Source organism: Alexandromys fortis, unplaced genomic scaffold (genome assembly GCF_014885135.2).
Source record: "Alexandromys fortis isolate MF-2015 unplaced genomic scaffold, M_Fortis_MF-2015_v1.1 scaffold_147, whole genome shotgun sequence".
NCBI lineage: Eukaryota > Metazoa > Chordata > Mammalia > Rodentia > Cricetidae > Alexandromys > Alexandromys fortis.
Genome location: NW_026068029.1, coordinates 907208 through 929562, shown reverse-complemented (window position 1 = coordinate 929562; position 22355 = coordinate 907208). Strand labels below are relative to the sequence as shown.

At 42.6% G+C, this 22355-nt stretch overlaps 2 protein-coding genes across 3 annotated transcripts in view; one reads left to right on the top strand and one right to left on the bottom strand.

The window, feature by feature from the left end:
* Map3k15 (mitogen-activated protein kinase kinase kinase 15) overlaps positions 1-6089 on the top strand; it is a 124857-nt gene extending 118768 nt beyond the window's left edge. Inside the window, exons 22-27 of one of the 2 annotated variants that reach the window (XM_050164357.1) lie at positions 197-371; positions 1222-1407; positions 1896-2001; positions 2824-3037; positions 5338-5450; positions 5977-6089. In XM_050164357.1, the coding sequence (XP_050020314.1) occupies positions 197-371; positions 1222-1407; positions 1896-2001; positions 2824-3037; positions 5338-5450; positions 5977-6089 (907 nt within the window). The remainder of the gene's footprint in view (positions 1-196; positions 372-1221; positions 1408-1895; positions 2002-2823; positions 3038-5337; positions 5451-5976) is intronic. The other variant, XR_007595734.1, reaches the window with a different exon arrangement.
* Pdha1 (pyruvate dehydrogenase E1 subunit alpha 1) lies at positions 5839-21317 on the bottom strand. The gene is made up of 11 exons (XM_050164358.1): positions 21147-21317; positions 16014-16073; positions 15189-15362; positions 13352-13478; positions 12737-12828; positions 11924-12016; positions 10790-10945; positions 10317-10388; positions 9384-9451; positions 7996-8104; positions 5839-7407 (listed from the first exon to the last, which is right to left on the bottom strand). The coding sequence occupies exons 1-11, from the start codon at positions 21201-21203 to the stop codon at positions 7243-7245; spliced, it is 1173 nt and encodes a 390-aa protein (XP_050020315.1). The 5' UTR covers positions 21204-21317; the 3' UTR covers positions 5839-7242.
* Between the last annotated feature and the right edge of the window lie 1038 nt (positions 21318-22355).

The window sequence follows — 22355 nt, the reverse complement described above, 5'->3', positions numbered from 1 at the left end:
TCTCCCTCTTCCTTTCTTTTGGTCCCTTATCTCCTTGTTCTCCTCCCCCAAGGATACCGTGGAGGGAGTCAAGGAGGGGAGAGGGAATACTAACCTCTTGCCCACCCACAAGTTTCTTTTCTGGAGTCTCGCCCAGAGCAGAACGTGCTACCCTTCCAAGACAAGCACGGGAATTGTTGAATGTGTTTGTCTGCAGTGTCCCAGATGAAAGCTCGGCCTTAGAAGACCGCAACACAGCCTTATCCCCAGAGGAGAGGGATCCTGGTCTTTTTCTGCTGCGCAAAGACAGTGAGCGCAGAGCCATCCTGTACAAAATCCTTTGGGAGGAACAGAACCAAGTGGCTTCCAACTTGCAGGAGTGTGTAGTCCAGGTACAGGCTGAGGGACGGGGTCTGCTAACAGGGACAACAGGGTGGCCTGTCCCCTGGCACTTTCACATAGTAGTCATGATTGCTGTGCTTATTCCCGACACCTTTCCCTTTCCTAACAAAGGAAAACAACAAAGAAAACTCCCCTGAAAGGTAAATTTTCAGCCTACTGCAGTGCTTCCTAGAAGTGTGGGGTGGTGCTGCCCTCTGGTGGAGAACAAGCCAGATGGCAGCTGAAAACCCTGGAAGATTTAGAGCTTCCTAGGCCTCCATCCAGCCTCTAGAGCAAAGCTTCTCAAGCTGCAGGCAACCCCTTTGAAGTCACATATCAATTCATAACAGTAGCAGAAATACAGTTATGAAGCAACAACTAAATAGCTTTATGGTTGTGGTCACCACAACATGAGGAACTGTATTAAAGGGTCACAGATTAGGAAGGTTGAGAAGCACCATGCTAGAGCTACACCCAGAAGTTAAGAGAACAGCCACTGTAGGGAAAATGGTTATAGGAGAAAACAAAGTTTTAACTAGGTCACAGTAGTAGCAAAGTGATGTCTCTCCTTATTATGGATAAGAAGTTACTTTTAAGAGAGACCATTGCCCTGCTGTGAACTGTACCTTCCGAGGCCCACCCAGTGCTCAAACAGCATCATTCCCGGATGGCTTACTGCTGAGGCATTGTCTACCCACCTATCAGAGAGGATCCCCAAGACTGACAGGAAGGATATGGAGAGCTCCCACAATTCCATTTAGCAAATGTAGAGTCTACTTTCCCACAATGCATGTAGAAATTCCTACCTCCTGACTCAGTCAAACAAAAATGATTTTGTGTATGTGTGTATGTGGTTGTCAGAGTTCAGAAGAGTTGCTTCTCTCAGTTGGCCACATCAAACAGATAATTGGAATCCTCAGAGACTTCATCCGCTCTCCAGAGCACAGGGTGATGGCGGCAACAATAGCAAAACTAAAGGTGGACCTGGACTTTGACAGCTCATCCATCAACCAGATTCACCTGATCCTGTTTGGATTCCAGGATGCCGTGAGTGCTATCGGGCCCTTACATGATAGCTAAACTAGTTAACTCACCCTGTTCTTCAGTGGCACCCATTCCTTCTCATTTGTTCACAACCGGAACCCCAAATTTCAGCAGCTCTTTGTAAGCACACAGTAATTGCATTTGACCACAGAGAGCATGCATAGGCTATAGGGAAAGGCTTCTATGCCTGTCCAGATGTATGTTCCTCCGATACCAAAGCCAGGTCTGGTTTATCTTGTTACATGTTCCCAATAGTCTGTCATGTCATAGATGCTCTTTGAATCAACAGCCAAGAGGCCCGGTGACATTGAACCCATTGTGACTTAGGGTCTACCTAGAGGAAGGCTCATTCAGAAGAATGAAGCAGGCAGAAATCCAGAGTAGCACAGCAACACTTCATCTCACAGGGAAGAGGAGCAAATTAGAATTAGTAAGTCGGTTTCTTAAAAGTTCAAAACAATAGACATATGGACTTTTGTGACTTTTTTTAGGTCAATAGAATTTTGAGAAACCACTTAATTAGGCCTCACTGGATGTTTGCAATGGACAACATCATTCGCAGAGCTGTGCAGGCTGCAGTTGCCATTCTCATCCCAGGTAAGTGCCCTCGTGCACTCAAGGTCAGGTTCAGGCTGCCCGAGAGAGCATTAGCCTCAAACATCCAATTCTGTTTCCATTTTGGTTTTATACTTCCCCACAGTTAAGTAAATGCTGTCATAGATCTTTCTGGGACTAAAAGTCTGTGATAACATCTCTTAATGTCCTATTTACTTAGCTCCTGGGCATAATGAAGGTGACTGTGTACAAAGTATACTTTTGATCTTAACAAGGAGTCAGTGTTTGAAGGCAGGGATCCTCCAGTGATCATACAGCCTCCCCAGTGTGCATGTTCACCCATGCTTATCAGATAATTGGTAATTACATGGCTGTTTCTTCAGCAGCATCCTTCACTGGCTACAGATCTTGCTGTATGTATGTGCATGTTCATTCTGGGGAACAAACTCGGGCTCTTAAGTACATGCTGTATCTCTGTGCTATGTAGAGCCCAATCTTAAGAGGCTTCCTTTCTGAAATGTTAGCACAAACTTAATGCTCAGCTTGCTTCTCCTGTGGTACTTTGGCTGAGGAAGGCAGGCTTTAGAATTGTTGCTCTCCCTTCCTTTCTTCACACTGGGCCCTGGCTGCTCACTTCTGTCTGCTCTCCCAAGTGCTTCTTGGAACAGGAACCAAGCAGAGCCCGAGCCTGTTTGTAGCCGTTCATTGTCATTTTTTTCTTGTGTAAACTCAGAAAGACCATAGTTCCACTGCAGAGAGTCCAATCAAATCATCTCTTTAGTCACTAGTGCCCTCACACAGCAAGCAGTGCAATGCAATGAATTGTCTTATTGAGTGCTGTTCTGTGCCTTGGTCTGTTTTCAGAGCTCCAAGCCCACTTTGAGCCTGCCTCTGAGGCCGAAGGGGTGGACAAGGACACAGAAGTGGGAGGGAATTATCCCTTTGTAGACCTGCTTGGCCAAGAAGTGCATATGGCACCCAGAGGTATCAGACCTGGCTCAGTTGCTATCGAAGAGGGCCAGCCCCAGCAGCAGGACCCAAGCCTCCAACTAAACAAGCTCAGGCAAGAGACCAACAGGTCAGGATCTCACACACCTTATACAAGATCCTCTGGTCACAGTTGAGAACTTTATCTAGGTCTTGGGGAAATGTATATTCACTGTCAGTGAACTGGGGCAAGGGTACATTTCCAAGTGCACAAAGGCCTCCATTCTCTCAATGCCAGGAATCAGTACAGTGCGTCGTCACAGGTCACACACAAATCTGCCATACCAAAAGCAGCAAGCAGCACCATCTGAGGCTTGGCTTCATGATGGCACCTCTGGCATGGTATGGGGTCCAGCAATGAACAGCTATAGCCTGTCCCCACAGAAGCAGCTGGGGGAGTGGGGGCAACGTAGCAATTTGTAGGTAGTGGTATATCCTGTAGCCCTACTCCAAGCCTTCCCGGTCACTTGTTAGGATCCCTAGGCAGGCATTAGTAGATTGCCTTTCCAACCTTGTAAACGAGTAACACAATTCCCCTTTGCTCTGGAGAATCAATAAGCTTTTTAAAAACACCACCCACAGCTATTGTAAACTAGATGGTGTTTGCTCCAAACGTCACATTGTTGCTTGTGGCAGTGCTGTCTGAATGGGGAGATTAGGTACTGGGCACACACTTTTGGATAAAAAGATGTACACAAATAACCCTTAGGGGAAGTTTGATCTTAGATATTTTTAAGGCCTGGAGTTTAAATAATCATGATGGCAAAAACTCGGAAGTTTTAAAATGATGACAAATACAAAAAAGTTGGTAGTAATACATTTCTTCAAAATGTCTTGCAGAAAGATTTTAATTATCCAACTCAGTGTTAACTCAGTAGTTAGTTAATAAATACACAGCCTGGCCGGGCGGTGGTGGCGCACGCCTTTAATCCCGGCACTCGGGAGGCAGAGGCAGGCGGATCTCTGTGAGTTCGAGACCAGCCTGGTCTACAAGAGCTAGTTCCAGGACAGGCTCCAAAACCACAGAGAAACCCTGTCTCGAAAAACAAAATAAATAAACCAAATAAATAAATAAATAAAATACACAGCCTGCTTATCCTCAGGGTGTGACATAAACAAAAATGGGAATCATTCCCATTAAAAGCTCAAGCTACTTGATGTGCTCAAAGAGGAGCTTCTTGAGACAGATGAAGGCAGGCAGGGCAGAGGTGAGAAAAAATTTTACTTGTTGAGTACTAGTATGATCTCCTTGTGGTCTTGCTGGGGTAGAAGTATCCACCTCTCCCACTCCATTTGCTAACAAATGACCCCAAAACTGTTTTCATCTATTTATATTATGGCTGTGCCCTCTCGGGCAGTATCGATAACTCCAGTAATTTAAAGCTTAGTCCTGCAGTCATTTGTTCACCAGTAGATAACCACATGGCATGCCTTTTTGATTAGTTTAAAATAATCTTGTTTATTATTAGATACATGAGCAAATAAAAGTTAGCCATGATTCTGACTTCCAGCTCTGTTCCCTTCTGCTGTTAATGAGCTAGCATGGGGCGATCCAGAAGCTTGAGGCTTAACTGTATCAAGTCATGCCTTTCATGTCTCAGCGACACCATGAGTAAGACTAAATGGCAGAAGATAAGGAAGACCCCACCAGAGACAGTAAATTGCTTAAAGAAACGGCTTGGAAAAGAATGTTTACTTCCGAAGAATTGTGTGTCCTAAGGTTTAAATGCACCATGGGCAGTCCTCAGTGTTAGTGATTGCTAGCCGCATTCTCCTCATGCAGCTGCAGCTTGCACTGGCCATCCTTGCTCCCCTGGCTGTTCCTGTCAAAATACTACTCTTGCTTTGGCTACTAATGAGTGCAGAAAGAAGGCTGTTCATCCTAGAGTCAGCTACTTTATCCGACTTGGTTTGAATAATTAGGTGCTCCTTCTGGCCAAGTACTAATGATCAATGGGAAATTCTTTTTTTTTTTTTTTTGGTTCCCTGATACGTTTTGAAACAAAACTGTCTTTGTCCAGGAGGCTGCTCTAATAAAATAAGCAAAAATTCATTTCTCACAGCTCTGTCTCACAGCTCTGCAGACTTAAAAGTCTAAGATCAAGGTGAGGGTACATAGATAGCTGTACACTCGCAAGTCCTCTTACACTACCATTTAACATGAATTTCAAGAGGGATACAATCACTGGCTCCATTGCAAAAATATACCCACACTCTCAGTACTGGGCCTTTGGCATCAAGGAGAAGAAAAGCACATTTCTCCTATGCAAGCTTCTCTTTGGGGCCCCACAGCTTGGGTTTAGATTGTACCTTTTTCTTTGTTTATCCAATACCTGATGTTTAACAGATGTTTGAATTGAATGTGAATACGTTGTTTTTTTTAAAAAACAGACTTTGGGAACACCTAATTCAAAAAGAAAGAGAGTACCAGAATCTTCTACGGCTAACTCTAGAACAGAAAACTCAAGAATTACGTCACCTTCAGTTAAAATACAAATCCAATGGTGAGTCATTTTCCCTTTGATATAGGTGTCAAAGAGGGACAAACTACTAAAAGAGGGACAAACTACTAAAACTCTGACTTAACACCTTGAAGAAATGGCTGAGGTTACCATATAGTATACTGATTCTAGTCGGTAAAACTGGACAGAAATAACGATGGACAGGGAAGAGCCCAGAAGGGTAACAAAAGTGTCTTGACTATGACAGTCCCACGATTTTGTGTCACAGAGGATACCTAAATTAGAATGACTCTCAAATCTGCCCCTTAAAAGTAGCTCTTGGGATAAAGAACTGGACATAAAGCTATGCCACCAAATCTTAACACTTGAGTTTCAGTGTAGATAGAGATGATTCTACTCTCTGGAGGGAACCCAAGAATGGTAAAAGTAGCTGAGTCAGAAAGTTTATTTCCTTTTCACATCACATTTACATTCTGTTTGGATATGTCATTACATCCACTTTGTTACTTTCGAAGTAGTTTATGGTTATACATTACTATACAATAAAACAAAATTGGAATCATTATAGGTGGTACAGAGAATCCAGCACCCCCTGATGAACTGGGAACAGACAGAGAGCTTATAGACTGGTTGCAACTACAAGGAGTGGATGCAAATACAATAGAAAAGGTAAATTTCTAAATCAAATATTCCTATGATATTGTTGAAAAGCTGCTTATCTCATAAACTGAATCATTGTTTCAGATTGTTGAAGAAGATTATACACTTTCTGATATTCTCAATGACATTACTAAGGAAGACCTAAGGTGCCTTAGATTACGGTAAGAGCTTCCAAATAGTTTGAGTCTTGGAAGGTCTTAGTGAAGTAGAAAAACAAAATGGTGGTAGCTTCCTCTGATCTTAAATTATCTTCCACTCTTGTTTAAATGCCCACACCTCTACACAGAGCCACCAACACTCGTATGGCACCAGGTTCAGACAAAGAAAACACTTTGTTAGATTATATTTTGAAAGAGCATTTATCTGGCAAATGTAATCCTGTAGATTGAATGCTTGCTTCCCCTATTTGTGAGGTGGCTGTTTTCAAATTTGCTTTTCTTTTGCAGCGGTGGTGTTCTCTGTAGGCTCTGGCATGCAGTCTCCCAGCACAGAAGACAAATGCAGGAGTCCTCACACTGAGCCAAGCTCGAAAGAATAAGCAAATACCCTACCACCTGCTCATGGTCAAAGCTTCTGTTCGTGTACACACAAATCCTGCGTTTACATAGAAATTCCAGCATGTATAATTTTAGACCGTCCTTGTTTATAAACAGGATTGTATGTAACATCAACCATGACCTCGTACATTGAACAGCATACCTTATAGTAACTACTGCTGGAAAGATAAAGCATAATTCTTAAAGTGTGCCTTGCAATGGGAGTACAAGTTCATGTTTGTTAAATGTCTAAAAGGAGAAAATTAAATTATTTTATCTTTGATTATATAATAGCCTTTGATCACAGAGACATGGTCAGTGCTAACAGATGACAGCCTCCGCAATGCAGGGTGGCTGCTACTCTTCTACCTGTGCATTGTACTAATTCCAGCATGCCACCAGGACATATCTGTGGTATATGATGAGGGAAAGGTATAAACACTCATTATCCATTTCAAATCCTATACAAATTCATTACACTCTTATTCACATGGATACAACATATAAACTGCATGCAACTTACTCTTTCTTAATTTACATGTCTTCAAGACTTTGTCTGGGTATTTCCTGTCCTTAAAGTTGAAAGCACAAAGAGTTCTTACAGTGGATGATGAGCCCCCATTCATTTCAGTTTCCCATTAACTGACGGACTTAAACTTGATCCATTGGTTGGCACCACGCACTTCAAAGGGAGGATCACTACTGTAGATGTGATAGCCTAGTTCCTCCAAGGGTGGCTCTGGATCAGCTGTAGCAAACTGGGCAGCATCTTCGATTTCTTTCCTCACTTCCACATCAATCTCCTAAACAATGCAAGAGATTTTTTCAATCAAAGGCAGCTTTGGAACCAACTAGAAAGTCTGAGAACCTGTTACTATATAACATGTGACTCTTCACCACTTAAAGACATATAAATTACACATGCAAAGGATATTTTTAGGGAAAAAGGGGGCGGAAATAAAAGTTTTTGTACGAATGTCTATTACTCTCTTTTTTTGACACAGGATATCTATCTATCATTGAGCACAGAGCTCACCAGTTGGCCAGCACACTCAAAAGCATTTGTCTTCACCTCTTTCTAATCCAGAGCTAGAGTTGCACACATGCACCACTGTGCCCATTAGATGTGGGTGCTGGGAGTCCAGACTCATATCCTCATACTTCTGCGGCAAGCACTTTACCAAGTCATATCCTGCAACTCTTTAATTCTCAGAAGAAAGACCAATCTGTGAGACTTCAGATTCAACAATAACCTCATCAGAATGCTTTTTTTTTTTTTGAAAAAAAACTCAACTTTCTGGCCACCTAGGAGTGACATTTTGTGAGGTGTGGGAAATTAGTCAGTGAACCTACCTTTAAAACCAGACTTAAACCTCCAAGAGCAACTGTACCTTTAATTCTTCAACACTTGCAAGATTGCTGTTCACCATTCTATCCTTGAGAAGCATAATAGGGTCGCTCTTACTTCTTACTTCCTGGATTTCTTCTCGAGTGCGGTAACTATGGGGAAGGGAGATGCGGTGATAGACCCTTAGGAACAGTGCCTGAGAACTTTGTGAAGTATGAGTATATTTTTGAAAGAGAGGAAGGAACAAGCTAATACTGATGCCACTGTGAGAATAGTTAGGGTGGTAGGCATCTTTTATAGAAAGCTATTCACTGTAACTTGGGGCTTTACTGGCATTCTAACAAGGACCAAGTAAGTATTTGCTTCTTTGACCTGGAAGAGAGGGTCACCAGTTTTACACATTTAGCCTCACTTTTTTTTTTTTACATAGATGGAGCAAGGAAGAGCTGGCAGTGGTGATAATTCTAGACTTTTGAAGCATCGTGAATGAATGAAACTTATGCCCTGGCAATGCTGAAGCATGTATGGGGGTTTCAAGGTCTAAGTTGATGAGGATGACTTGACCAGGTCTCTTCCTCCTGAAGCATCATACCAAGCAGGAAATAACTGCACCTTGCCTTTCTCACTAAGACCCCAAAGCAGCATGACCAGCAAAATCCTAAACACACCAAGTTTCTGATTGTTTCCCTTAGTCCAGTGGTTCTCAACTTTCCTAATGCTGTATGTAACTCAACTTTCCTAATGCTGTAACTCTTTAATATCTTTAATAAAGTTCCTCATGTTGTGGTGAACATTATCTTCATGGCTACCTCATAACTAATTTTGCTACTGTTAAGAACTATAACGTAACTATCTGGTACGTGACCCCTGTGAAAGTGTTGTTGAGAGCTACTACCTTGGTCCATTCTACAAGGGCTGAACTAAAGTTCGACTAAACTGACCACTTCTAAACTGTTAAGTCTACTAATTCATCATTACATGCTAGAGCTAAAAGAAAAAGGAACAACTTAAACTTTCCATGTAGCAGTTAGCCTTGCTCCCTACCAGTGAGACTTTCAAATCTCAGTCCTCTCCAAGTAGAATTTGCCATGCCTGAATTTGGGGTGATGCCCACACAAACTAAATGACACCTAAAATAATTCTCTTACCTGCCTTACATTGACAGTTCCACACTGCAATTTAGTTACATAATGTGTTCTTTTTTAAATGACTGCTCATATTCATGCTAACATATAGGGCATAACATATAGGATACACTGTAGGGATCTTCAAGCTTCTTTCAGACTAAGCCTCAAAACAACCACTTGATGCCAACAATTTTATTTGGTTGTTAAGAGCCAATGAAAAAGTTACTCTACTGTTTTATTTAAGTAGCCCAAAGCCTGCCCAGCCACCATGGAAACCACAATCAAGATACCCCATGAACTTTACCTGACTCCAGGGTCACTCATACTATGTCCATGGTAACGGTAAGTCTGTAGCTCCATCAGGATGGGCCCCTAAAATAGAGCCATAAATGGTTAAGACTACGAAGATATATGCCAAGAATTGTTGCCTCAAATGGAGACACACACACACCCCGCGACATCCAGTACATTCTTACCCACCTTCTATGTATCAGCTGAGTTGTCAAGAGTTTACTGGTTGACTTTTTTTTTTTTTTTTTTTTTTTTTTTTTTTTTTTTTAGTCAGCATTTCTCTGTGTAACAGCTCTGGCTGTCCTGGAACTGCCTCAAACTCAAGAGATTCGCTGCCTCTGCCTTCCTGAGTGCTGAGATTAAAGGCGTGTACCACCCAGACTGATTCTTAACACCAATTTATGTCATGTTTCTTCCTTCTCAATTTTAACAAAAGTAAATTGCAGGGGCATGTTTTCCGGGCTTAGAACAACCAGTTAAACTTAACTACTTGAAGCTCCTTTTAAGCCAGTCTCACTGTTCCCCTCTCCCTCCCTGCTATACACTGTCAAGTAAAGCAGCAAGATATATAATAGGCATTCAAATGCAGTCTAAGTAAAATTAAGCACTGTGGAGATCCAAAGTTTGATCATTCAAGGGGCTTATGATTAACAGAGGGGTGGGAACATATAATTAACCAAGCCAAAAGACAAAAAGAGGTTTTCAAATTAATGTCAAAGTGAAGACAGAGGCAAAATGCCAAGGAAATGCAAGAATAGAGAAATATGGAGTGTTTACTAGGTGAGTCAAGATCATGCTATCTCATTGGACTCTGCTTGTTTCAGAGAGCTCATTTAGTCATTACCCCAGGATAGCTCCAACAGCCATCTGGAAAGGCTTCTTTTAACTGAAGTGAATGCCATTATAAACCTGTAACCTAAAAGCCTATAAAAAAATCTCATCTTACCTTACCAGACCTACAATATGCAGCTGCAAACTTTGTTGCCTCTCGGACACACAAGATATCCATTCCATCTACCTGTTAATAAATGGGGGATGGGCAGAATGTAAATGAACTATCCAGATCCATTTAACTTTTATTGTGGTGCTGAAGAATGGAATCTAGGACCTAACTCGTGCTAGGCAAGTGTTCTGCCACTAAGCCACACCTCCTGCCCTCCCATTCAACTTTTTTTGTTTTGTTTTGTTTTGTTTTGTTTTGTTTTTTGGTTTTTCGAGACAGGGTTTCTCTGTGGTTTTGGAGCCTGTCCTGGAACTAGCTCTGTAGACCAGGCTGGCCTCAAACTCACAGAGATCCGCCTGCCTCTGCCTCCCAAGTGCCCATTCAACTTTTAATGACCAATTCAAGCATAATGTGACAAAACTGTAGAACATCTAGCTGATAGGGTATGGTTCTGTCTCTACAATAAGGAACCTTACCCTCAGTCCAGGAATAAAATCTCCTCTTTTGTAGTAATCTGTGCTGGCCGCCGCTCTCTCGACAGATGTCCCCATGCCATAGCGGTTATTCTCACAGATGAAAATACAAGGTAGTTTCCACAATGCTGCCATATTGTAAGCTTCAAATATTTGACCCTAAAAGCATTATATAAAATGCAAGTGGTTTAATTTATTTCTCTAGACTTTTTTCACCATTCCTAATAGTTGTTGCTCTGCCTAACACAGAGAGCTTACACTAAGGCCAAACAGCCTCATCTTTATAACCAAGTTTCTGGTGGTGAGGGAAAGGAGCCCGTGCTGCTATGGTAGGGAGACGTGGTGTGTACTGTATCTAGTATACATTTTGGGGGATCTACTAAAATAGAACACACTGCAAAGAGGAACATGGAAAAGCACCAAGTTACCAATTAGTTTTACGCTCTGCTATTAATCTGTCACACTCAATTGACCAGATAATCAGAGTGAACCAGCAGCATCTGAGATTCGGCATCCAGGACAGGGTCTCACTAAGTGCTGTCCAGAGACTGGTGATTACACTGAGACCAAGATAGGATGAGCAAAGAAACCAAGAGCCAAGGTTCAGACATTATAGGAGTATTGCATTCAAGTCCAAGTGAAGAGTTTCTGTATCACACTATTGGTTTGTAATGGTCTACATTTAGCCAACAAGGCTGGACCTATGGCTCAGCTATAAAGATCACTTGCTGCTCTTGTAGAGGACCTAAGTGCAGTTCCCAGTGCCCACATGGCAGCTCACAACTGTCCTTAACCCCAGTTCCAGGGGACCTTCTGACCTCCATTGGCACCAGGCACACATGCAGTGCACAAACACACATGCAGGCAAAACTAGAAATAAGTAGACCTTTTAAAGAGAAATTACAAAAAAAAATCTCCCACCACAGAGCATATTTGCAAAGCATAAATGTAACGCAAAGAGACATCATCACAGAAATGTACCCTTAGAAGGCTCATGTCAAGAGGTAAATCTCCCATGTGAGTCAGCCACATGAAACGCTATTTCAATTAATAAACAATTCTTTATAAATCCAAATATGGCCAGTCACAACTTGGACATAAAAGTAATTGTTTCTGGAAATTAAGAGATGCACTTACCTGATTAGCAGCGCCATCGCCATATAATGTCAAACAGACCTCATCTTTTCCATTGTATTTGCAGGCCAGAGCAATCCCTGCTCCTAGGGGCACCTAACATAAAGAACAACCAAGAAAACTGTACAAATTAATCTGAGTAAGAATGCCTTTAAATTTCAATGCCTGGAGAATACGGGAAGCTAAACTAGTGCTGCGAGTCTTCATTCCTAACCCTGTCACTATCTACCTACCCTGTTATTTTGAACAAAACATGAATAAATCCTATATTGTTTCTGATTTCTGCACCCAAAGATTTAACTACTGGTCACAACAAGATAAAAAAAAACGAAGCCTAGATCTATAATAAAACCTACTGTAGTGGATATTGTTGCATGCTGTTGATGCTTCACTTCTCATTAATTGATGAGAACAAGGACTTCCTATTCATGAAAGTAAGGTTTTTGCTTTTTTTCTTAGGCTGTCAATTTAACAAGCCCCTCACTTGTAATTGGATCCCATTGCTAGCACTGCCTATGAGTATGTCAGAGTGAGTGAAGTTGAAGTGATGAGCCATTGATTTTACTGAAATATAAAAGATGAAAGGATAGCTCCACCACTATAGGCTCTTACTCTAACAAAAACAACAAACCTTAAATCACTACCCAAATCTACTTAATTCCTCAGATGGGAAGATAAAAGGCAGTAAGTAAAGACAAACCAAACTCCCAAATTACTTAAATCCTCTGAAATTACAGAAGTTCTCTGGGGTGAAGAAGGTCCTGAAGACACAGGCCAGGATCAAATGTATCAAAGCATGTGCTCTTCCTCAGTTACCTGAGCTCCAACGATGCCATTGCCCCCATAGAAGTTCTTGGCGTACATGTGCATCGATCCGCCTTTCCCTTTAGCACAACCTCCTCTTCGTCCTAGAAATGGCAGCACACACACCAAGCATAAATAGAAACAACCACACAAAGCAATAACCACCACCCAATCCAATTGTCTGTCCCTCCAGGAAAACACACCTCCTCATCTCCACGTCTGTGATAAGGTTAGGCTAATCCAATGGTGCCTGCTTTCTAATGGCTTGTTACCTTCAGATGTTAGCAAAGTATTTTTGACACTAGGTTTAGAGGGAGTACACACATTATCTAGAATCTGCCTACATTTCAAAGTACTTCAACCCAATTACTTTCTCTGTTAGATTTCTCATGCTTTAGTGAAAGCAAACCTTATTTTCCAATTTCACCTGAGGGTCCAGATGACCTCATAAATGGTTTACTCAAAGTCACAACAGAGGTACCAGGATACATACCAGAAGGCTTGATTGTTTCAAAAATGAAAGTTCTAAGATTTTACCACTAATTCATAATGCTTAGCAACTTAATGAAAGATATTTGAAAACTTCCCCCACTCACTATATCCCTTCCCTGTAAATCCACAGCAAACCTGTTAGCTCTGCAAGAATTGCTCGGACAGGCAGGCCCCGAGTGAAGGTGAAGCCATGAGCTCGATAGGCTGTGATGAGATGGTCCGTGGGGTTTATGCCGGCCTCTAGGCCCACACAGCAGGCTTCCTGGAGTAAAGGAAGAACCACGAAGCAATGCCATTATTTATATTTGAATAAAGAATTTCTATTAGATTCAATAATTTAAAAACCATGGATCAAGCTGGTCAGGTGGCACACACCTTTAATCCCAGCACTCAGGATGCAGAAGCAGGTAGGTCTCTGTGAGACTGAGGCCAGCCTGGTCTACAGAGTGAGTTTCCAGAACAGCCAGAGCTACACAAAGAAACTGTCTCAAAAAACCAAAACAGACCATAAAACAAAATAAATAAATAATTCCAAAACCACACATGGATCAGTGAACCTGTCATTAGTAACTCCAAAAAAATATTTTTCATTAAAAGAAAAGGGTAAGGTCTAAATCAGAAGCCATAACCAATCCACAAATGTGCTGTTTCCTTTAGCCTGGACAGAATTTTAAAATATAATTTGCCAGTTAGATGCCAACATTAAAAAATTGACAAAATGCATGCAAACCAAAGAAGTCTTAGGTCTGTGTTTCCACATGGAAGTAACTGACTGAAACCAAGTCGTGGCTTCTCTGGATGGGGCCTAACCATCCCAGCTCCGCACTGATCCATCTTACCGTTGTTCATATTGTTATATATAACTGACTTCACTCATTTATTCTACCTAGCTAGCTCTGCAGACTGCTAAATTTGGAACCAGTTACTGTCAACTTAAAAAGTTCTAGAATCACCTAGAAGACAAAGCTCTGGGCATGTCTATGAGGAAATTTCTTGGTCAGAAGTGGGAAGACCCACCCCTACATGTGGATGGCAGCATCCCATAGCACAGGATCCCAGACTAAATAAAAAAGGAGAAAGCAAGGTAAGCGGCAGCATTCACATCTCTGCTTCCTGACTGCACATTCATGTGACCAGGTAACTCAGCTCCTACAGCCATGCCTTCCCCACCAAGATGGACTGTACCTTCAAGCTGTGAGCTAAAATAAACACTTCCTTATGTTGCTTCTGTTGGCTATTTTGTCACAAATGGAACACACTCTCTCCCTCTCTCTTTTTTTCTCACACTCACACTCATAAAACAACAAAATAGCCCTTTCCCCAAGAATGCATACAGCATAGATGTGTGGGGTTCCAGCAAATTTTAAAAGAAAATTCTAAGAACAGATATAAAATTCAGAAATGCTAAGTGTGAATAAATTCTTATGCCTACAATTCATAGTGGGTCCTAGCATTCTAGTTTTATTTTGAAATCCCTACTTCAAATCCTTCTGACCCAAGAAGCAGGGTGAAAACCAATAAACAGAAACCATACTTAAAGCTAAGTGTGGTGGCTCATGCTTATAATCCCAGCATTCTGGGGGATGAGGCAGCACTGTCAAGGTTCAGGGGATTCAAGCCAGCTTGGACAGTGAGAAAGAACTCGGTGAGTTAAAGGAGGTTGATATCAAGCTTGGAACCCATATGGTAGAAGGGAAGAACCAAATTCTGCAACCTGTCCTCTGACCCCCCCCCCACCACCACACATACATACTCACACACAGGGTGGCACATAAATACCCCCGCCACACACACACACACACACACACACACACACACACACACACACACACACACTAAATGGTGGTTTTGAAATTCTAAAAGCCTAGGATGAAGGCAAAGAAAAGAGGTGACAGGGGAAGAAGGCATAAAGAAGAAACCTATTTAAGTATCCTAATAACATGCATAGCTTTCTAACAAACCTACCACTTACCTGACCATCACACAAGTGACAGAAACCACGGATAATTTTCTGTTTATATAGCTGATCTGCCTTTAGCTCCATTCGCCGCACAGTCTGCATCATCCTGTAGTACTTGAGCCCATCCTCTCTGGTGAGCACTGTGGTGACTGGAGGGCCCTCTTCTAGCCGATGAAGGTCACATTTCTGAAATTAAATAAGGTAGTCACCCTCCAGTTACTACTCCACAAATACTGCTGATGCATTCTAAGATCCAACTCCACACAAATAATACACAACTTGAACTACAGCAAAGAAATGCATGCCTCAGCGGTGCTTCAAGAATAATGTGTGAGAAAACCTTGATCCCATCACTCGAAAGGTGAGGGCAGGAGGAATAAGAATTCAAGGTTATTCTTTGCTAGATAGAAGTTTGGGATTAACTGAGGCTCCATGAAACTGCCTCTAAAAGAAAAACAGTGCTTCAAAATGCTTCTGATTCCTTAAATTTATGGTCATCAATGTTTCACTGAATCCCACCCCCTACCAAAGGTACATCCAATCTCTGGCTCAAGAAGGTCCATTTGCCAAGATAGCTATCAGGTCAACCCAACGTATTTGTAGGTGACAACATGTCAGAATGTGAAGAGGTTGAACAACCCTGTTGGAGTTTATTTTTAAAGCCTGTATCCTTTAAACTGCCAGCAAGTTACTATTGCTAAACTTCTCTGAACCCTTGGTTCTAGAATATTTGAAAGAAAGTAACCCTGCCTTCACAGAGCCAGTATCAACTCCTTGAAAGTGAAACTGTATCAGTACCTGTGAAAAAACTAGAAGCACAAAGTCAAACACTCTTACCTTAATCTCAAATGTAGCATCATTTGCAAAATTACGGGAAGCTACTAGCACTCTGCTTGCCTAGAAAACAGAAATATGCAAATAAATTCATTACTTCTGTTTAACTGTCCAGAGTAAGTCATTACTATCATGAATCCATACTTAAAGCATGGATTTTGAACACAGCCTCATCACTATCTGAAAGCAAAAAAGAAAGGTGGCAAACGCCAAGTCTATCCACTTTCCATTTTGTTTTCAAAGCAATTACAGTGAGAACAATAACAATGGTCAAATTGAAGAAACTAGATTGTGTGGGCTTTTTAAGGTTTATTTGAAAATACTTCAAATAAAACTATGTTAATCCCTATTTAAGGCAAGTACTTTTCTATGACATATAACCATGACGGGAAAAAAAAACATTCAAAGTATGACATAAATACCTTAGTGAAAAACATGTTAATGCTTGTCAAAAACCATGGACTTGGGCCAGCCACTGTATAACTTGTGCAGTCTAAATTTTGAGAAGTCTCCTGTTAGAGCCCCATAATAGAAGAATGTTCTCTTAAAACAGTATTCCCCTGACTGCTACTTAAGAGTTACTGATTCCTTTCTACCCTCATAACTGAACAAATTCAAGTACAACAAAAACATTCTAAGTGACAGACCACAAAAACAGTTATTCTATTCTAGCCACTGGCTGCCACATTTTCACATACTTACATGTAAACTCACATCATTTCTTTTCCTGGAGATCCCATAAAAAAAGAATGTTCAATGTGTAACCCAATATATTTTGCAGCACTGGACTTGACCTTGGTGAGGAGTTAATGTCAGCACTCTAGCTAGCTATTACCTCCAAGTTTAGGAGCCAACAGGCAGATTTAAGACCTACTTATCTCTCTCCTGCTCTTTTCTGTTGCCTCCACCTCCCAATGCTGGAATTACAGGCATGCGGTAGCCTCTATTTATCTATAGACAGGATATAGTTTAGACACTCAGTAGAAGCCTAAGACCACTGCTCACACTTAATTCAGTGTGAGTGCTGTGACAGAAAGGCAGCTGGTCTGATGATAGTCAAGATGACTCGTGGTGATGAACAACTGGGTGGGTGGAGTAGACAGAGTGGACACCTGGCCGAAGGGATTATTTACATCCTAATCTGGACAATGGAAGATTGTGTCATTCTAGTCAGAACAGCACAGAGCTTAGAAAACTCATGAATTATTTCTTTCTGGAACTTTTCAAACCACACCTTATAACAGGGAGCTGAAACTACGGAAATTTGCAAAGCCGTGGACACAAGGTGGGGAGGGGCACAATATGGCAACTGCTGTATTATTATCTGAAAAAGCCAACAAAGGCAAAGGCACTACCCAAGGAAAACTCTAAATACCAGTAACGGATCCTTCAGTTAAATCAGAGGTACAGAGCATGTGTTAGCTATCTTAAAATGAAGAAAAATGTAAAAAAAAAAAAAAAAAAACCCTAAACCTGAAGCCAATCAAGTAGCAAACAAATGGTTGTGCAACTTCTGACAGTTTAATTATTCTGTGGAGCCAGAAACTCTATTGCAAACTAAGTTTCTGGATACAACTACAGAAACTAGTTTGGGGAACAATTTAGGGCAGAGACTACCCCCACCAAAGCTGAGGTGCCTATTTAACACATCAAAGCTCGACCTGCCAGGTCATCTCAGCATTCCTCAGTCCACAGCATTCCCTACCCAGAACTCTCCCACCCAGGAGCTGGGCTGCCCTTCCCCCAGAGGCTCTTCCCTATATACTCCAGACACTGTGGTTACCCTTCCCCTTTTTTTATCTTTGGCCTCCTGGCAGCTGCACTTGGTTCCCCCTCTCCCACATGGTACAGCTCAGTCTGGTCATGTCCACTCAGGACTCTCCCAGACATCCCTGCTTCTGACTATGCTCTCCCACAAATCTACAATAAACTTTCCCGTCGTCGTCCACCATACCAAGGAGCAGTCATAACCTTTCCTTTTTATTCCTTTTTTTCTCACAACCCACCCAGGAGTTGGTAGCAAAGATAAATTCTCAAGGTAAAATTTATAAAGCCAGGCGTGTTGGCATACACCTTTAATCCCAACATTCCGGAGGCACAGGCAGGCAGGAGGATCTCTGTGAAATCAGCCTGGTCTACAAAGTGAGTTCCAGGTTAGCCATGGCAGTAACAGCAAAATTCAGGGGGTGGGGGGACAGGACACCAAACAAAAAGAATTCTGCTTAAATGGAATTCTTGTTGGGTTTTCTTTTGTGGGGAGTGGGATACTGGGAATTAAACACATGACCTTACATATACTATGTAAATGTTCTATCTCTTGAGCTAGACTTCAGCCCCTAATGAAATTCCTTTCTTGGAGACCTTGAACAATTTATTCAATAAAAACTTGTAAGTATCTAAATACAGAATTTTCAAAAGTATTTAAGAACTCTCAGAATGTACCAACATGAATTAAAAACCTTACCTCCAATATGCAAAGGCAAAAAAGTTATTGATGGTAAAAATCTCACAAAAGGGAGCATAACAAATACAAGCAATAAGGCAAAATAAAAATTTTAAATGCAGCTCAGTCTTAAAAAGCTCTGAAAGCTCTCAACCTCATTGAAAAGTAAAAGCACATTTTTGTAATCCATTTCAAAGTTGCACATCCAACAGTGATGAGACAGGCCTGAGGTAAATCTTCACACTTGCCTAATTTTTAAGGGGGAAATAATTAATAAAAAGAGCAAAGGCACAAAACAGGCAGAGGCCTCAGAGGAAGTTAGGGGATTAACTAGGCACATTATCTTAGCTATCAAAAAGCAAATGCCTAATCCTTCATTCTCCCACAGAGGATCTTGGCCACTGCAGCCCTAGTTATACAAATTTAATGAGCCACTGCTTACTGTTTGTAAGGGTATTTTTGCAAGGTTTAAATTACATTTAAAGTCTTTCCACATGTATAACATGAAAAACTAAAAATGAGCTATGTTGTATTACACAGGCTGCAATAAAAGAGAGATCTGCAATTCCTCAGAATTGCAAACTCTAAAAAGACACAACAGAGTTTAGAGATCTACTTGGAGATGAAAGGTGAAATTTAAGTTATCAACATTATGAAAGGCTTCAGGACTGGTTCCTAATTAGCATGTAACAAGTATGCTCACAAAGAAAACAGCCAAGCATAATGGTGCTCGTCTTTGATCCCAGCACTCAGGAGGCAAAGGCAGGCTCATCTCTGTGATTGGAGGCTAGCCAGAGCTACACAGTGAGCCCCTTAAAGAAAGAGACAAAGACAGGTCAAGCTGTTCCCCACCCTTAGCATGCCGGATGTGGGGACACAAGATTTTAATGCAAGCAGTCAGGAGGTAGAGGATGTAAGCAGATCTGAGTTCGAGGCCAGTCTAGGATACATAGCAAAAGCCCTTGTCTCAAAAGAAAAAAAATTCAAAAACTAGCTACTGGAGAGTTTACACAATACCACCACCAAGTGAGAAAATAACAGGGTTCTTTCTATGGTGAATTCGACTCTAGAATTCAATTTTTTTTTCTGCTGTAAGGTGATTAAAGGAAATGGTAAACTTGACTTTCAGACAAAGAAATACACCTAAGATTAGTGTGTAGTGTCTAACAAAGATTTAAGGGGGTTTCCCATCTCCCATTGCTCTCTAGACTCCAAAAGGGGACGGAGCACATGTCTTAAAAGTAGAAGGTAGAAATTTTATTGATTTCAGATTCTAATTCAACTTCTTCAAACTCTTGATTTAGTTAAGAACTGGCTCTTCCCTTTTCCACTGAGGGAAACAAAGCTTCTTTTAGTTTTCAATTTTATTTAATGCCCAATCTCCAAGGTATAAAGAAATTCCCCTTTAAGTATTTCTACACAGAAGAAACTTGTTCAAACCAATTAAAATTTAGGAATGCAGTTTGAACACCTGTGAAGATTCTGGCCGAATTCAGGACACATACTATAAAAGCTCAGGAAATGCCATACACATATGCAAAGGCACATTAAGAAGTGTGCTGTACTGTCGATTCAGATTCACACAGGAATACAGCATTTACTCAATCAAAAGGTGTTTTTCTTTTACTGAATGGAATTCCTAGAGAAGTACACCTTTAACCTTCCCACAACCTCCCCAAACTAAGCAGAACTGCATCAAATCCTGAAGAAATCGATAGAACCAGAATTACAAGTCAAAGCCTGGTGGCAGTTACACCAAGAAAACGCAACTTCTGGGCGGCTAGAGGTCAAAATGCTAAAAGCTTAGGTGTTCAGAACCTCTCAAAACCCGGGCCATAAGTTAAGCCGTAACCTCTAATCCCTACCCTCCGAGAACCATTGCTATTTTCTTTCGCTACTTTGAACTCTAAGCCTCTGTGTATTTAAGGGTAAAGGCGGCTTCCTCTGGGTTATGCTCGATTGCTCTAAAACTGACTGCCAAAAACAACCTCAGATGAGCAGGGAGTAGAGGAAGTTTGTTTTCCGTGAGCCTGACCCCGTCTGAACCCTGCTCAGGCCCGAGCGAGCACAGGTGATCCATAAATGCTCACCCAGCTGGGCACCCGTACGTGCCAAATGCCAGGCAGAAAGGTTGGCACACGTGCTACTCTCCTACTCAGGATAATCCCATAAAGTAGCGTTCTTAGTATCTCCATTACTGAGATGAGGAAATTGGGCCCTGGGACGATTGAAAAAACAAAACTCTTTTCTCCTTGTTGGCAAGGACTCGATACTAGTAAATGATGAAGTTGGGCTGTGCACGGATCATCCGGCTACTGGGACTGCGAGTTCTTTATTTCGTCTTACGTGGCCACTTGGCCACGAGCTATGACCAGGAGGAGAGTGCAAGTCACCGGAGTCCATGGAGGCTGGAGCAAGCCCAAGCTCCGCCTCCCGGTGTCCCATAAGCAGCGGACGGTTCTGGGGCGCTGCTGGGGAGCCAGCGAGAAGCTCCGCCAGTGGGGATTGGGGGAGGTGCGGTGGACCGGGTGGTTCTCAAGCCCCTCCGCCTCAGGCCGTGACGACACGCACCTCGCAGGAGGCCCACGCGAGCTCCGTAGCTCGTCACCCCCGGCACCCGGGGTGCTCCGGGGGTCCGGCCCGCCCTCCTCCCGCCCCGCCTCAGGCCGGCTCGAGCCCCACCCCAGCCTCACCGGCTTCTGCGCAGCGCCTGCCAACACGCGGGACACAGCGGCGAGCATCTTCCTCATGGAGCGCAGCAGACTCACGCGCTGGCAGCTGCACCCGGGCACTCAAAAGGAGTGGTTCGGGCGTCCCCAAGTCTCCTTGAGGCGCCCGGAGCCGAGACCACGCCCTAAACGCAGTGACGGAGTCGGTACGGCATCACGCGCCGCGCCAGCCTGTGGGCCAATTAGAACGGCTGCCGGAGAAGGCTCCCCCCCCATCTCGGGAACCTGCGACCGCCCATTAAAGAATTAACCAAAAAAGGGGTGGGGCTGTGGGCGCCTTCCGTCACTACGCGGCTAGCGGGTGAGGAGGCGGGAGCCAGCCCCAGGGCGCCTGCGTGGGAAAGTGGGGGTTCGGGGAGGCCTGGCCTATCTCTTGCTCTGTGCACCACCAGCCAGCGACGAATGGGCGAAGGCGGGTCCTCCTCTTTGCCCTGTCGGGCCGGTGGTGCGGCTTTCCAGCCTTGTCCCAGTTACACAGAAAAAAGCCGTGGTGTCGGGCAGAAAGACCGACCATCTGGTTTCTAGAAATAGTTCTGCCACTGATTTGTCTTTTAAAAGATCGCATAGCCTTACAAAATGTTGCCGTCGTTGACTTGGGTGAGAATAACAAAAATAGATTTAACAGTTAGCTGTTAGATGTTGCTGGGTGTGGTGGCACGTGCCTGTCATTCCTTCTCTAGGGAGGCTGAGGTAAGCTGATAGCCGCCGGAGTCGGTGGCCAGGCTGGCTCCTTAGGTCAAGGCAAGTTTGGGCTACTCAGAGAAACTGTCTCAAAAATAAAAATAAGTAAATGAAAGTAAATACTAATGATTGACCATAGAAGTATAAGAGCTCCGTGTTAGCGCTGATCTGTCCTTTGACTTCCTGTTAGTGTGCTTCTTTTCATGGGGGACTCAGTTTTAGACAAGCAATTCTTCTGGCTGTTATTCTTGGGAAAAGGCAGATTCCTGTATCTCCTGTTTGTCATTCTTAACCCAAACACTAGAAAGATTAGGACACAAGCCTTTAGGAGAACGAGGGAATTCTGCAGGTGACTTCTCAAAGTTTGGACTGTATTAGCCACAGTGGAGGAGTTTATGTTGCTTTGAGAAGTTAACCTCAAAGTATCATTCGATCAGAAAAACGGAGGTTGACTTTTCCACTCAAATGTCCAGCATTGGCCAGGTACCATTT

Coding starts and splice junctions, on each gene's coding strand:
- Pdha1 (XM_050164358.1), bottom strand. CDS start 21,203: ATGAGGAAGATGCTCGCCGCTGTGTCCCGCGTGTTGGCAGGCGCTGCG. Junction 16,074..21,146: donor CAGGCGCTGCGCAGAAGCCG/GTGAGGCTGGGG, acceptor TCTGTTTTCTAG/GCAAGCAGAGTGCTAGTAGC. Junction 10,946..11,923: donor GCGATGGCGCTGCTAATCAG/GTAAGTGCATCT, acceptor TAATGCTTTTAG/GGTCAAATATTTGAAGCTTA.